This window comes from Podarcis tiliguerta (genome assembly GCF_965153285.1).
Source record: "Podarcis tiliguerta genome assembly, chromosome: 5".
NCBI classification, from domain to species: domain Eukaryota; kingdom Metazoa; phylum Chordata; class Lepidosauria; order Squamata; family Lacertidae; genus Podarcis; species Podarcis tiliguerta.
Window position 1 is genome coordinate 42415567 of NC_139538.1, and position 13228 is coordinate 42428794.

Below are 13228 nucleotides of genomic sequence, written 5' to 3' on the forward strand. Positions count from 1 at the left end.
TCAATTTACAGTGCTTTAGATGGAAGATATCATTAATAAATGGAACTCTTATAAAGTACGCTGAGATTTTATGAATAAGCTGCCCCAGTGTGAATGAATGACAGTCAATGCACTTAATGAGATGAGGTTGAAGTTCTGCACTAGTTCATTCATTGTCATAGTGCCTGGGAAACAAACATTCATTTAAGATTAAAGAAAAAAAAACACGCTCAGCAGGTTCACAGCTTAATCTTATAATTGTATTTAAGTTATCTTCTGAACAGTTAAAATATTTTTTCTTAAAAAAACCACACATTACCATGACCCTAGCTCAAGTGAACATTAGTACGTTAGCTACACATCACCAGAACATAATCACAAAAATTCCAAAGCACTCATTACTTTTAGAATCTAGAGAACAAAGAGAGCAGAGTTACAAATAAAAATAAGAGATCATGTGCTTTCTTTTTAACCTTCTGTGCCCACAGTTATCTGAGCTTCCTGCAGTTGCTAAAGGCATGCACTGGTCTAGTGGGTGTTTGCTTTCAAAGGAGCAGCAAGCTGTTAAGAGAATAAATTGTCATAAGAGCCAATTCAATTTTGCCAGATTTTAAACTTGCACCCCTCACACTAACGTGCTGTACAAAAAGATATTAGCAATTTATATTGTGAGCATTTCCTCTTGTATGGATCAACAGCTACCTTACTTTTCCCTACTCAACCTAAATTCATAATTTGGAAGTGAATTTTTTTGACCATCTATGACCATTTTAGTCCCAGAGAGATAAGGAGAAAAAAAGCGCTCTGCTTTAACCAGTAAAGGCAGCCAATAACATGGAGAAAATAAACATGGAGTATTTAGAAAATGGTCTTCTGTGCCTTTCTGCTAAAGCATCTGCTTTGGGCATCATAGATTGGGCAGCGTGCACAACAATGATTTATGCATATTTGACTCCTGAGAATCCCAGCTTCCCTTTTTAAAAAGCAAGTTTCTAGCCCTCGTTATAGTGAAAATACATTTGAAATCATGCAAGAACCATTGTGAAATGCTCAGGTCAAAACCTGAAGCTTTAGTTTCTTGAAGCCTACCCTTGCAACCTTGTTTTGCTCACACTCATACAGCTTTTCACAACCCTCTTGCCTGTCCAAACTTTCATTGTCCATTTGATCTTGTGCAAGTGCCCAAATGCAGAGTTCAGAAGAAAGCATGCAAATCAATACAAATTAAGTGAATTTGGGTGTTTTACTGATTTGCATTGAGCAGTGAATTTTAGTTTTTTAATGTACACAAGTAGACCTACAGAACAGACCACTACTTATACTTTCTCCAGAAAAGCTGAGTAGCACTTTAGGGAAAGCATTTCTGCATCTAGAGTGGTGTCTGTAGATCAGTGAATTTGCATGAGCTCTAGAGCCAGGTAATAATGGTTTCTTAATGGTTTCATAGTTATGTTCCATTGTGAAGGTTATTGTTGATTTGTCAAAGGTCTACATCCTGAGCATACCTTGCATCACTGAAAGGTCACTAATTTTAAATCTCTGTATGATTACTGCCACTTTTGAAGACCTAAATTCGTGTGCTACAGCCCAATTGCATTTTGCAGACCAAAGATATAATGTATAACTATGCCCATGATATAGGATGCTGCAGTCCTGAAAAGAGCTCTGACTTTAACAAGCAGATTGAGGACTAGTCAATCACAATTGTGAAGGGGAGCCTATAAATAAAGCATGGGCTGCACCCATGTTTTATTCCAGCAGCCATGTTATAAATCAGAAAGATGCAGAGGGTGACTTACAATACAGAAGTGTTGCTTCCAGAGCATGCAGTTCCCAGGATGCAGCATTTAAACCCAAGTGGAAACTGCCCAGGACATGATGGCCTAAATAGTGAGAATTGTGCTTCCACAACCAGTTGGCTCACTCTCAGCTGGATATGTGAGATTGATTTCAGAAAAAGGAGATTTACCCAGAAGTGCAGCTTGAGGAAAAATCCAAAAGGCTTCCTTCTTCAGGGAAACCCCTCCCCCCCAAACCCCCCTAATTTGACCACTTGATTAAAGGAAGAGGAATGGATTAGGGCACAGCTCAGCATTGTTAAAATGCATCATATATGTAGGCCACTTAGGGACCATATATGTGCCTTGTGCCACCTAGAGTTTCCCCAATTCTTTCTTCCCGAATCCAAGAGAATTTGGGAAGGCATGCAAGCCTTATAAGCCTTTGTAACTAAAAACTACTGAATGTTCCTCCTACCCTCCTATATAGAATAGTTCCTTCCTGGTATGAAGCAACAGCAGAAAACAGCACACAAGTAGTCACTTCTTTTGATAACACTGTTAACTCCTAAACATGTCTGAGCATAGCATGGGAGGGGAAAAACCCCCAGGACCAGAGGACCTCATTTGGAGAGGTACCAATCACATGAGTTCAAACTGGCAGATTCATATATGAACCCAGAGAAGGGGAACACACATATGTACCACTCTCCTTTTCTTTTATGAAGTCAAAATAGGTTTGTTTTTTTGCTGGCGGCAGCAGGGTCTCTCTCCCATCTTCTAATTTCAGAAGCAAGCATAAAGTCTTAAAATAGTCATCAAAAGGTCCAACTTGTTCAGAAGCCTAATCAGGAACAGTGAAAGTGGCTTAGCGTTGCTGCAGGGGGGGTATTCCTATGCTACGTATTCAGCTGGGTGCCCAGGCTGAGTTTATGTTATTTAAACTACTCAATTGCTCTAGGGTTAGAAATGCACAGTTTTACAGCAAGGTTCTCTCCTATGGCTCAGAGCCAGTTGTGCGCTGCTTTTCCTTCTGTAAATACCTGCCTGTGGAGCTCTCCGCTCCACACCAGTGAAAGGCAAGGCCATTTGTGATTAGCAATTCCAAGTTAGCATTTCATTGCAAAGAAAGATATTAGGGCTCAGCCCCTCTTCAGAAACGTCATTAAAATTCCCTTTTCAGCTTTCGCATCAGATCCATTTGGAATTACCCATATCAAATTAACCCTTGAAATGTCCATGTTCGGAGATACTTTAGAGCCTTTCTCTTCCAGTGAAGACCAAAGCCCTCCCCAAATGGTTGGAGATGCAGTAGGCTGAAGGCTGTAAACTTCATGCAACTTGAGTGGGGTAGAAGTTGGAGGGAGGAGGTCTTGCTTTTTGCAGTGGCCTTTCTCCATGCCAAGGCATGGTGGGCCCTCCTTCTAGTGGAAAAGCAACATTTCAGCTTCTTCCTTGAAATGACTTAACAGGAAAAAACCTCACTACTTTCCCCTTGGTGACAGGTTTTATACATTAGAATTAATTCTCCAGTACCATGTTTGTTTGTTTTAAAGCCCCAAAGCAGTTAGGTGTGTTTGGGAACAACAGCAGGGAAGAGAAGGGTTATGACAATAAGGAAAGGCTGCACCAAAAATGACATTGTCTCTTATCTGATCTCCAACTCCACATAACAGAAACAACCCTCCTATGTGCTTGACTGAGCCACCGCCAAAGACACTTCCCTACACACACACACACACACACACACGGGAGAAAATACTGATCTCACAGCTCTGCCAGCGAGCAAGAGAAAATAACCTGTTGATGCTCCAGTTGTAGTGGATCTACAGTCCTGTTCCACACATTGTCAATACTGTACTACAAAGGATAAATGGAATCCGAGTAATAGTGATGAAACAGGGCTGGGGCGACAGTGAGCTTTCAAACATAATGAAGAACTAGTATGTGGCAATCTGTCTCTCGTTTTCCATCTTGCTTTGCAATTCAGTGTGCAAGGCAACCTTTTTCATACTCTGAAGGATAGCAGAGTTAAGGAAAGCTGCCTAGCTGCAGCTGTGACTTCCTTTGCCTATGCTTAAAAAGAAAAGCAGACCAAGATCAGCATGTTTATCCCCACCCCAAGAGAACAAATACTTCTGATTATGCCTTTGGTGCTAATGCAGCCCTGGATGATACGCAGGCTGAGAATCCATGGGTAAGGCAGAGCACTTGCACAAAACTCTCACTTTTGAACCAGAGTAGAGAACTACAGGACAGAACCAGCTGCCCGTTTATTCTTAGTTTCCACTGACTTTCTGAGCCCGCCATGGCAAATACCAAACTTCACTGGAGGGAAATTGCTACTCCCAAGTGAATGAAGAGGAGACAGGCCACAGAGGGGACCTGCTTAGCAGCATAAAAGTGAAGCTCTTTCCCCCTAACTTCCAAATTTGAATCTTGGCCAAAGAAGTTAACCCTTCCTTGTAGGAGACAAGCGTTATGCTATTCCCACACAATGAAGGGGGGTTATGTAGTACCATAGGACAGGTTTGCTTTTGGTCTTTTCTGTCCCTAGCTAAGACCCCTCCACTGTTCTCCTCTACTATTATCCCTTCCACCACAAAATGACCTTGCAGCTTACAGACTAAGATGTGGAGTCATCAGAATCTCCCGTTCTTTCAGGAGTTCCATTCCAACAGAGTATGGCAACAAAGCACAAATGCCAGCCAACGAATAATGACACAATCAGGTTAACAGGAGAAGTCTGAAGTCTTGACTGAGTGCTGAGGGAATAGGGTGGTTGCTACTGTTGATACCATACTCTTCTTCCGGGGGGGGGGGGCAAGGAGCAGAGGTGCAGTACTGCACCATGTGGGGAGGGAAGGAAGAAGAACATGGAAATATATTCATATACTTTGACAGCAGAAATACTGCCCATCACCAATGTGGTCACCAGTAAGTCTCACCTCTTAAGTAAATTAGACTTTGGCAGAAGAAGGCTTCACCTTTCATTTACTGGCATCTGCCGGATGAAGATTTTAGACAAGTGACTAACTGCAGAGGGCTTAGCTGAAATTATTTAGACTTCATCATTATCTCCCGACTGGTTTCTGGCCACCGGGGCCTTCATTTGGCATCAAGTTGGCCCTCCTTTAAAGTCCAAGGCCCATCTACAGAAAAGTAGATGCGTCCTTATCACAAGTCCCCAAAGGTAGAGGCATCAGCCTGCTGTTCCCCACCTACCAACACATCACAAGGTGATTCTCCCATGGGAACGAATGGTGGCAAGGATTTTTCTGCTTAAGAGCGAAGCAAGAAATTCTGGCAACATGTTAAATATATTTATAGGACATCTGCACTCAGGACAAGAGAGGAGATGGGAGGGAGAAGTGTGTGAAGAGGGGAGGTGTAACACATCAGTCATTCAGGAAAGATAAAAGGAATCTTCTGATATAGCAGCACTTGAGCAGTCAGCTGCGCTGAGAAGACCTTGTCCGAGATCAACCATGCGCTGACTTGGTTCCAGAAGTGTGTCTGAGAGCCTCTCTCTTCAGTTATATCTGTTATGTGGATAATTCTTTTGCCCTGGCATTGGCAGGTAATTTAAATATCGCAGCTTAAATGAGTCCTAGGAAAGAAAAGACAAGAACTATTTGTCATCCACATTTTTGTTAATGAAATTTTATAAACCATCAAAAGATGATTACAGGCAATCTAGATTTTTCAAAATGGATACATTTGGGGGGGGGTGTGAACCCTCAGCCTGTGTATGTGATCTGTTTCCCAAGTTAAGGTTAACGTTCATCTTGTAGGACAGGTGGCGGCGGCAAGGAGGGAAAACCCAAATTATGTTGGGGAGAGACCGTGACAGCACCTCCACATTGTTTCTGTTGCAGGTGGCAGGTGTGCTGAGAAGTGGCAAGGAGCTGATTGGAGTGCCCAGGAAACTGGATGGAGCACTCTGATGTTTCAAAAGTATGGGTGACGGTTGAGCACTTGAGGAACCTCACAAAAGATCACAACATTCCTTCCTGTTTCCTGATCACTTGTTTCTGATCCTTGGCTGAGGTAGGAAAATTGCACCTCCCAGGTAGAGTGCTAGAGTAAGAAGTGGTTCTTCATTACAAACTTCAGTTTCGTTCTCTCCTCAGCTTGGGCTCATTTAAATTAATTCATTCTTGGTCCACTGCAGCTACATGGTCATTTCTTCCTAATGCTCCTACAGGCAAGGAAGTTCTGAGAAGCCAAAGGACAGAACCACCCTTGTCACCCCTTTATCTGCAGTGGCTTTCAGTAATACTCTCAGTTAAGGAACCAGCAAAACCTCCATTCACAAATCATGTCTATCCACCATGCAGCCTACCTGCTGCATTAACGTGTTGTTGTTGTTGTTTTACCTGTGCAAGTGTGAGGTACAGTGTAGTGCTATTTATCTGGAGATGTAAGTGTATGTTCTGGAAGGGGAGCGGTTAGATTCTGCTTGGGTAGCTGGATCATTCAGGAAGTCCCAGATGAGGATGGTGTCATCATGCGAGCTGCTAACTATTTGAAATTCGTCAAACTGGAGCCGGAAAACTCTGCCGGAGTGCTCCTGGATGGGGAAAGGGAGACAAGTCAAATTCAGAAGCATTAAGGGTTGCTGTGATCTTAGCACTGTATGTTTCTGATTACAGACGTATACACCTCCTCCTAAAGAACCAACTGCACAAACAAGCAGTCCTTTCATTAACTAACAAACCATTTCTGTGAAAAAATCAGGAAAAGGTTTGCACTCATGTTCAACCTCTGAATTCCAGAAGCTGGGAATACTTGAGGGAGGAGGGCACTTAGAAAAGTTAGTTGTTGCATTTTGTCCCATTTGTGGCCATTCTAGTCCAATCTGGCTGGCCACTGGTGAAAACAGGATGCTGGACTATACAAATGCTTGTTCTGATCCAGCAGAGCATTTCTTACTCTCTTATGTGAAATGAGTATTTATTATGTGGCCTTTCCTCTTATCATCTGGAAATGGAGAATAAAACAGCACACACTATGCTGCATTCATTGCAGAGACAGGTTTAATTTTAGATCCTGAGGAGATGCAGCAGAACAGCAAATGTTACATTTCCCCAGTTTGCAAGCACCTAAAACATGCCTGTTTCTGCTCACCCTTTTGAAGGTAAGAGTATCAGATACAACTTTAATGAGGCAGTGAAATCTTAGGGTTTGTTTACAGTGGTGGTTTAGCCACGAGCAGCAGGATTCACAAGTCAGTCTCAGCTGAAGTGTGAACATAGTCACTCAGGGGTAATGAGCACTGACTCCCCCAGCACCTCATTAAGGCTTAATGAATTCTACACCACTTCATATATTTGGTCCTCTAGGATCAGAACAACGAAACAAGGTGGCTGCTTTTTCACTTATCCTCTGGGTCCTATGTTCTCTATAAAGCAGCACAACTGTATTTAGATATATATCAGGCAGAAGGAGTTGAGCTGGCCTATACCGTGTGAATTAGTTTGGAAAAAGAACAACTGCATTGCTACAACAATGGACACGTTTGCCACAGAGAAGACAAGCTCAATGCCACCATTAGAGTCTTTGTATTTTGCTTATTCTCCACTTTAAGTCATAGTTTTAAGGCAAGGCAAATTCAAGACAAACCTATATTAGGACTTCTTTTGCATACGATACAAGCTTACACAAAGCTGCATTCTTTAATGGATTAGATTTGGTGGCATGGCTAAGGAGGAGCATATTTTAGTCTAACTCTCATTTGACAATCCAGGTGAAGTTTTATTATGTATTATACTGGGTACCGTATTTTTCGCCCTATTGGACGCACCGGCCCATAGGACGCACCTAGTTTTCAGGGGGGGAAATCAAGGGGAAAAATATGATTCCCCCCCCCCCCCGCAGCTCTGGGAGCAGCGGACAGGCTGCACGCAGCCTGTGCGCTACTCCAAGACCTTCTCCCTGCTTTTGGGGGAGGTGGCGGAATTCCCCCACCTCCCGCAAAAGCTCACAGGAGCCGTGCGCGACTCCTATGGGCTTTTCGACCAGGAGGGAAAAGGGACTGAAACGGCCAGTCAGTCCCTTCTCCCTCCTCGGGGAAAACCCCCAAGAGGGGCGCACTCTTCAAAGGGTGCGCGGCTCCTGCGGGCTTTTCTACGAGGTGGGGGAATTCCCCCACCTCCTAGAAAACCCAGCAGAAGCCACAGAGCCCCTTTAAAGAGCGCACGGCTTTTGCCTGCTTTTGCGGGAGGTGGGGGAATTCCCCCATCTCCTGCAAAAGCCCACAGGAGGGAGAAGGGATGGACTCGGCCAGTCAGTCCCTTCTCCCTCTTTGGGGAAAAGCCCCCAAGAGCGGCGCGCTCTTCAATGGGTGAGCGGCTCCTGTGGGCTTTTCTACAAGGTGGGGGAATTCCCTCACCTCCTAGAAAAGCCAGCAGAAGCCGCGGAGCCCCTTTAAAGAGTGCACAGCTTTTGCCTGCTTTTGCGGGAGGTGGGGGAATTCCCCCATCTCCCACAAAGGCCCACAGGAGGGTTGGAGAGTAGCGGGATGGTGTCGCGCGCCATCCTGCTGCCCCCCATCCTCTGGGGCTGGCGAAGGGGGAAGCGCTGCTTTCCCCCCGCCAGCCTCGAAGCCGGGTTGGGGAGTAGCGGGAAGGCGTCGCGCGCCTCCCCGCTGCCCCCCATCCTCTGGGGCTGGCGAAGGGGGAAGCGCTGCTTTCCCCTCCGCCAGCCTCGAAGCCGGGTTGGGGAGTAGCGGGATGGTGTCGCGCGCCTTCCCGCTGCCCCCCATCCTCTGGGGCTGGCGAAGGGGGAAGCGCTGCTTGCCCCCCCGCCAGCCTCGAAGCCGGGTTGGGGAGTAGCGGGAAGGCGTTGCGCGCCCTCCTGCTGCCCCCCATCCTCTGGGGCTGGCGAAGGGGGAAGCGCTGCTTTCCCCCCCGCCAGCCTCAAAGAGCAGACTCTCCTGGCTCCAGCGGAAGCAATGCGAAGCCTCCGGAGCGCAGGCTTCAGAGGCTTCGCGTTGCTATCGCTGAACCCAAGGAGCCTGCATTCGCCCCATAAGACGCACACACATTTCCCCTTCATTTTTGGAGGGGGAAAAGTGCATCTTATAGGGCGAAAAATACGGTAAATATATTCCCTCCTATCCGAGATCAGTCAAAAGCTCTTACCACAAGAGTGCGCAGGCAGAGGGTTCCAGCAGGGGCACGAGGGTCTAGGGCAGCTACCAGATCCCACACCTTAATTTTCCTGGTGGCACAGAAAAGAAGGAAGAACCAGAGTTTCATTAAAAAGTAAGCGTAAGCACTACATGATATTAAAAAACTGAGATTAATCCATCTCAGCTGATCAATCTACTTCATGGAGAAAAAAATAGATGTGCATCTGTTCTTGCAACTTGGCTTTGCTGTTTTCTCTTGTGTTGGCTGGAGGTAGTAAGGTGGATATGAAGACAACAGATCTTAATGGGAAGTGTATGGTTAACATAAAGATAAATTAAAACTAAAGAGAGCACATCAATTATAATGGAAGGAATGATAAACATTACACTGTATTGTACTGTGATATGACTTCAGTAATAGTAATATGTATAATTTGGTGAATCCAAGTAGTGTTTACCTCACCAAGCATGTCTTTTATTTTAGGCCCTGTTAATGGGACTTTTATAAGCAAATTCTACCTTCCACTTATCCAAATGAGACCAGCAGGAAAACAAATTTGATTGCTACTATAAGTGGTTGTCTTTGCAGAACCTGCAATGTATTTTAATATCTCCTCCTTTAAATACTACTGGTATCTGTTCTTCTTGCATTTTATATTTGTAATGCTGAATGAGGAAAACTGATTCTCTCTTTCTTCTAAAAATCCAAATTGCATACAGGTTACTTGCTCAGTGAAGCACTGGATCTGTCAGAGTAAGGCAATTCTAATTTTCTAGCCTTCAGGGTAACAGTTTGAGGTGGGTGGGTGGGTGGGAGAGAGACTCTAGACATCTCTATTTCATCACTAAATTTGTAAACTGCTCTGTGATCCTTGGATGAAAGGCAGGATAGAAATTTAATTAATAAATTAATAATAAATTCTCACCCATCATAGGCTCCACTGACTATCCTCTTGGTATCAAAGCGAATACATCTCACCAGCTCTTCGTGGCCTTCCAGAACTCGCAAACATGCCCCACATTCAATGTCCCATAACCTAGAAGACAAGGCAAATAATCATTATGCAATTGCCATAGAAAAATGTTTTGGAAATACAAATCAAACCTGCCTATTTATCCAGGAATGGGAGAACTCTGAAGAATCTCCCAATTTCTTCCTAAATTCACATTTTGTATCTAGAAAATTACAAACTCTACAATTTTCATTTCCAATACTGTACATTTATGAGTAGTAGTGTTATCTCTGAATTACTGCCTGAATGTTGTTTGGGCTACATAAGAGACAACAAATTATAGATAGCATGGAGATGGGGGCCCGTGTCAACTTGAAGAGATAAGATTGCTTGTTCCAGAAAAAAATGAAATCCTTCCTGTGACCTGGCTTTGCTATAGAAGAAAATCAGGTGGTTACCAGAAACATATTTCATTCACATTGCATCTGAAACATTAGCTTCTTAGAAAAAACCTGCCACTTCACTTCTCAACAGATCTTGGTAACCTCTGAAAACAGTTTACCAAAATGCACTAAATATGGGTATTTGTTAGGAGACTGTCATGACTGTTTAAAGTGCTATCATAGTGCCCTAAATGTATGGTATGAATGTGGCATAACTATTACACATGTGCCTCTCTACTGCTGTAACATCTAGCTTAACCCATAGGCAGCTGTTTTTTTTCTTCTGATTAAGCAGGAAATGCCTCAGTCAATTAAAGCATGTTTCACATTACACTAACAAAGCGGTTGCTAACAGAAGGTGAAAAATGTCCTTGCTTTTCTGTGTGGAAAGAGCACATGATATAGGCAAATTTAAACAGTGTCACCCCCTATCACCTCCAAAAGAAAACCGCACAATAATTTGTGAAGCCATTCACATAATTTTTTGTCATGAAGGTTTTGCTGGGCCCTATGCTTGTTCATCCGAGTTAAAATGAAATAGGAATGACAATATCACAAAGTGGGTTCCCCACCTATTGGTTACAGTTGCTATTTGATATAATCCTACTTCATTCCACAGTGTCGATGCTAAACCTTTTGTGATTACCCACTGACCAAATGTGAATTGCTGCACAGAACACAAAAGATAGTTTGTGTGCAGGTGGTTTACACTCTACACTGAAAATACAGGAGAGGAGGATGGGAGAAACAGCCACCCCAAGCCAATTTTGAAAACTGATCTTTGGGAACTTGTGGGCCAACTGTGCACCTAACCTGCATTCTGCTGAGAGATGTTGCCAACCACTGCAAAAATTCCAGCACAAGGATTTTATTCAGTGTAAGCATAAAAGTAATTGTATTCCTCTTTAAATTTATTACCATATTGACATTTATATTTGTTGGTTATTACTGTGTGTAGTATTTGTGGTTACTTTTCCAAGCTCTGCAAAGTTTAACTATTTCCTGTTTGGACTACTGTCGATGTTTGTGCTTTCCGAATTGTATGCTTTTTAGATTTGTCTTTGATGTTGCTATTTCTTATGGAAGCGGTGCACAGTAGAGTGCTGGATCCAAGTTTAAACTCATTTAAACTCAAAATTTTCTCAAAACACAGTTTGTCTTATCTTTTGTTTAGCCATACCATGAAGGCACCCCCAACCCCCCCCCCCAATGTATGTGTGCCCTGGTTTTTCCCCTCAAGCAAAGCCATGGTGTTATTTGCAAATCTTTTGATCTTTACAAGGCGTTAAATAGAATGCAGCTGTTGAGTGAAGGTGATAATTGGTTAATAGCTTCAACTGTCCCCTTACAATTCCCCATGTCTCTCATTTAAATTGTCTGCTGCAGTACCCTGACTTGTTTGTTTTCATTACTCATGTTACTGCAATTACCTTCAGTAACTAGCTTTCTCTAAAAGCTACACTAGTCAATTACCAGCCTCTTAAGTCCCTTAATGAAAGGAATTGTTTCTTTGTTTTGTATGTTTATTTGGACACACAGTGATTCCATACATTTGACCTTGGACCCGGAGAATTATGCACAACGGATGAGGAAAGATGATGCCATTAATTTGAATGAGCTCTGTTGGTCTGATTAAGAGGGATCCTTTACCCATTTTTTAATATCTGCACACTCACTAAACTGTATAGCTTTAGGAATATGGCAACTTTTGTCTTGCTTGAATTGTTGCTGAGGACAATTTAAAAAGCAGATTGTCAATGCACTGTCCATGTGAGTCGGTGCTCAAACTGCTGTGACCAAAGCTTTCGATTAAAAAAGAATGAGGATTGGGCTGACACTTCATTTCTTGCAGGAAAGAAGAGCACATGAATGGAAGAAACCCTTTAAGCAAGTGCACAAATATTTGCATTGACAAGATGATTGAACCATGAAGCAGCTCATGGCTATAGAGGCAACTCATCACCATAGTTCACAAAAAACAACAACAACTTGTATAGCTTTAAATGAGTAAGGATGAGGTACACAGAAGAGTATAGGAAGATAGTACTTCCTACTTGCTCAGTTCTGACCAATCAATGGCTTTCAATGATATTATTATACTTCGCCCTCTAAAAACTGTCAAATTTCATCCAACGCAAAAATACACAGTTCATTCTATTATGGAATGGATCACTGCTTGGAACGTTTCCAACCAAGGGACAGCAAGCAGACTCCATGAGTCCAGGCCACCTGTTACAAATGGTGCCTGAGGCTAAGCACCATGAGAAAAACTTGGTTGGCAAAACCCCAGCACTGTTTTGGGGTTGGATTAAAAACCTCTTGTTGCAAATACAACTCTTCTCAGCAGAGACACAACCCATAAAGGGGAGCAGCCTTTATAACAGTCTGTGCCAGTGCTTTTCACATATTACATTTTGAGAAGTTAAACAATTATTACTGTTTGCTTTTAGCTCTTGCAGAATACAAAAATCTAAATAGCAGCTGTGTTAAAAAAGGAGATAAATATTTATGCAAAATAAAACTATATGTAGTACTATAAATGGATTATTGCTCATTGACGATATGGAAGCTTTAAACTCTGGAAAACTGAGGCAACGACAAAAGCTTTTCCTTCTTATTTTAGCATTTTAGAACACAAGTTTTACTCTGCTGTCAGGGCTGTGGCCATTTTAAGAATACATGGAATAGAGTGCAGACTTTTGATTTTTGAAAATTCTACAAAGCTGAGAAATTTCTGTTCCTGGTAGCTAAAGAGAAAAAGTTGAAAATGACAAAAAACCAAGACGGAATTGTTGCCTCATGGTTACTTTCTCTTGAATCCAAAGCACTTCCCCAAGTTTGTGCACTAGCCTCCTTTCTTGGTTCCTTATGACTGCTCTTTCTAAAATACGCTTGGCAAGACCTCAAATATTTAATTCAACTGTATTATGTGAATTAAAT

The 13228-nt window shown here is 42.9% G+C and overlaps 1 protein-coding gene and 1 long non-coding RNA gene across 13 annotated transcripts in view; one reads left to right on the top strand and one right to left on the bottom strand.

The window, feature by feature from the left end:
* Positions 1 to 217: 217 nt before the first annotated feature.
* The window catches only part of BTRC (beta-transducin repeat containing E3 ubiquitin protein ligase), a 121747-nt gene continuing 108736 nt past the window's right edge, over positions 218 to 13228 (bottom strand). For all 12 annotated transcript variants that reach the window (XM_083443820.1, XM_083443824.1, XM_083443822.1 and 9 more), the window contains 4 exons: positions 9819 to 9929; positions 8903 to 8981; positions 6137 to 6330; positions 218 to 5367 (listed from right to left, as the gene is read on the bottom strand). In XM_083443820.1, the coding sequence (XP_083299946.1) occupies positions 6169 to 6330; positions 8903 to 8981; positions 9819 to 9929 (352 nt within the window). In that variant the 3' untranslated portion in view covers positions 218 to 5367; positions 6137 to 6168. The remainder of the gene's footprint in view (positions 5368 to 6136; positions 6331 to 8902; positions 8982 to 9818; positions 9930 to 13228) is intronic.
* Positions 9938 to 12828, top strand: LOC310679128. The gene is made up of 2 exons (XR_014512121.1): positions 9938 to 11165; positions 12141 to 12828. It is a non-coding gene; the product is annotated as an uncharacterized lncRNA (long non-coding RNA).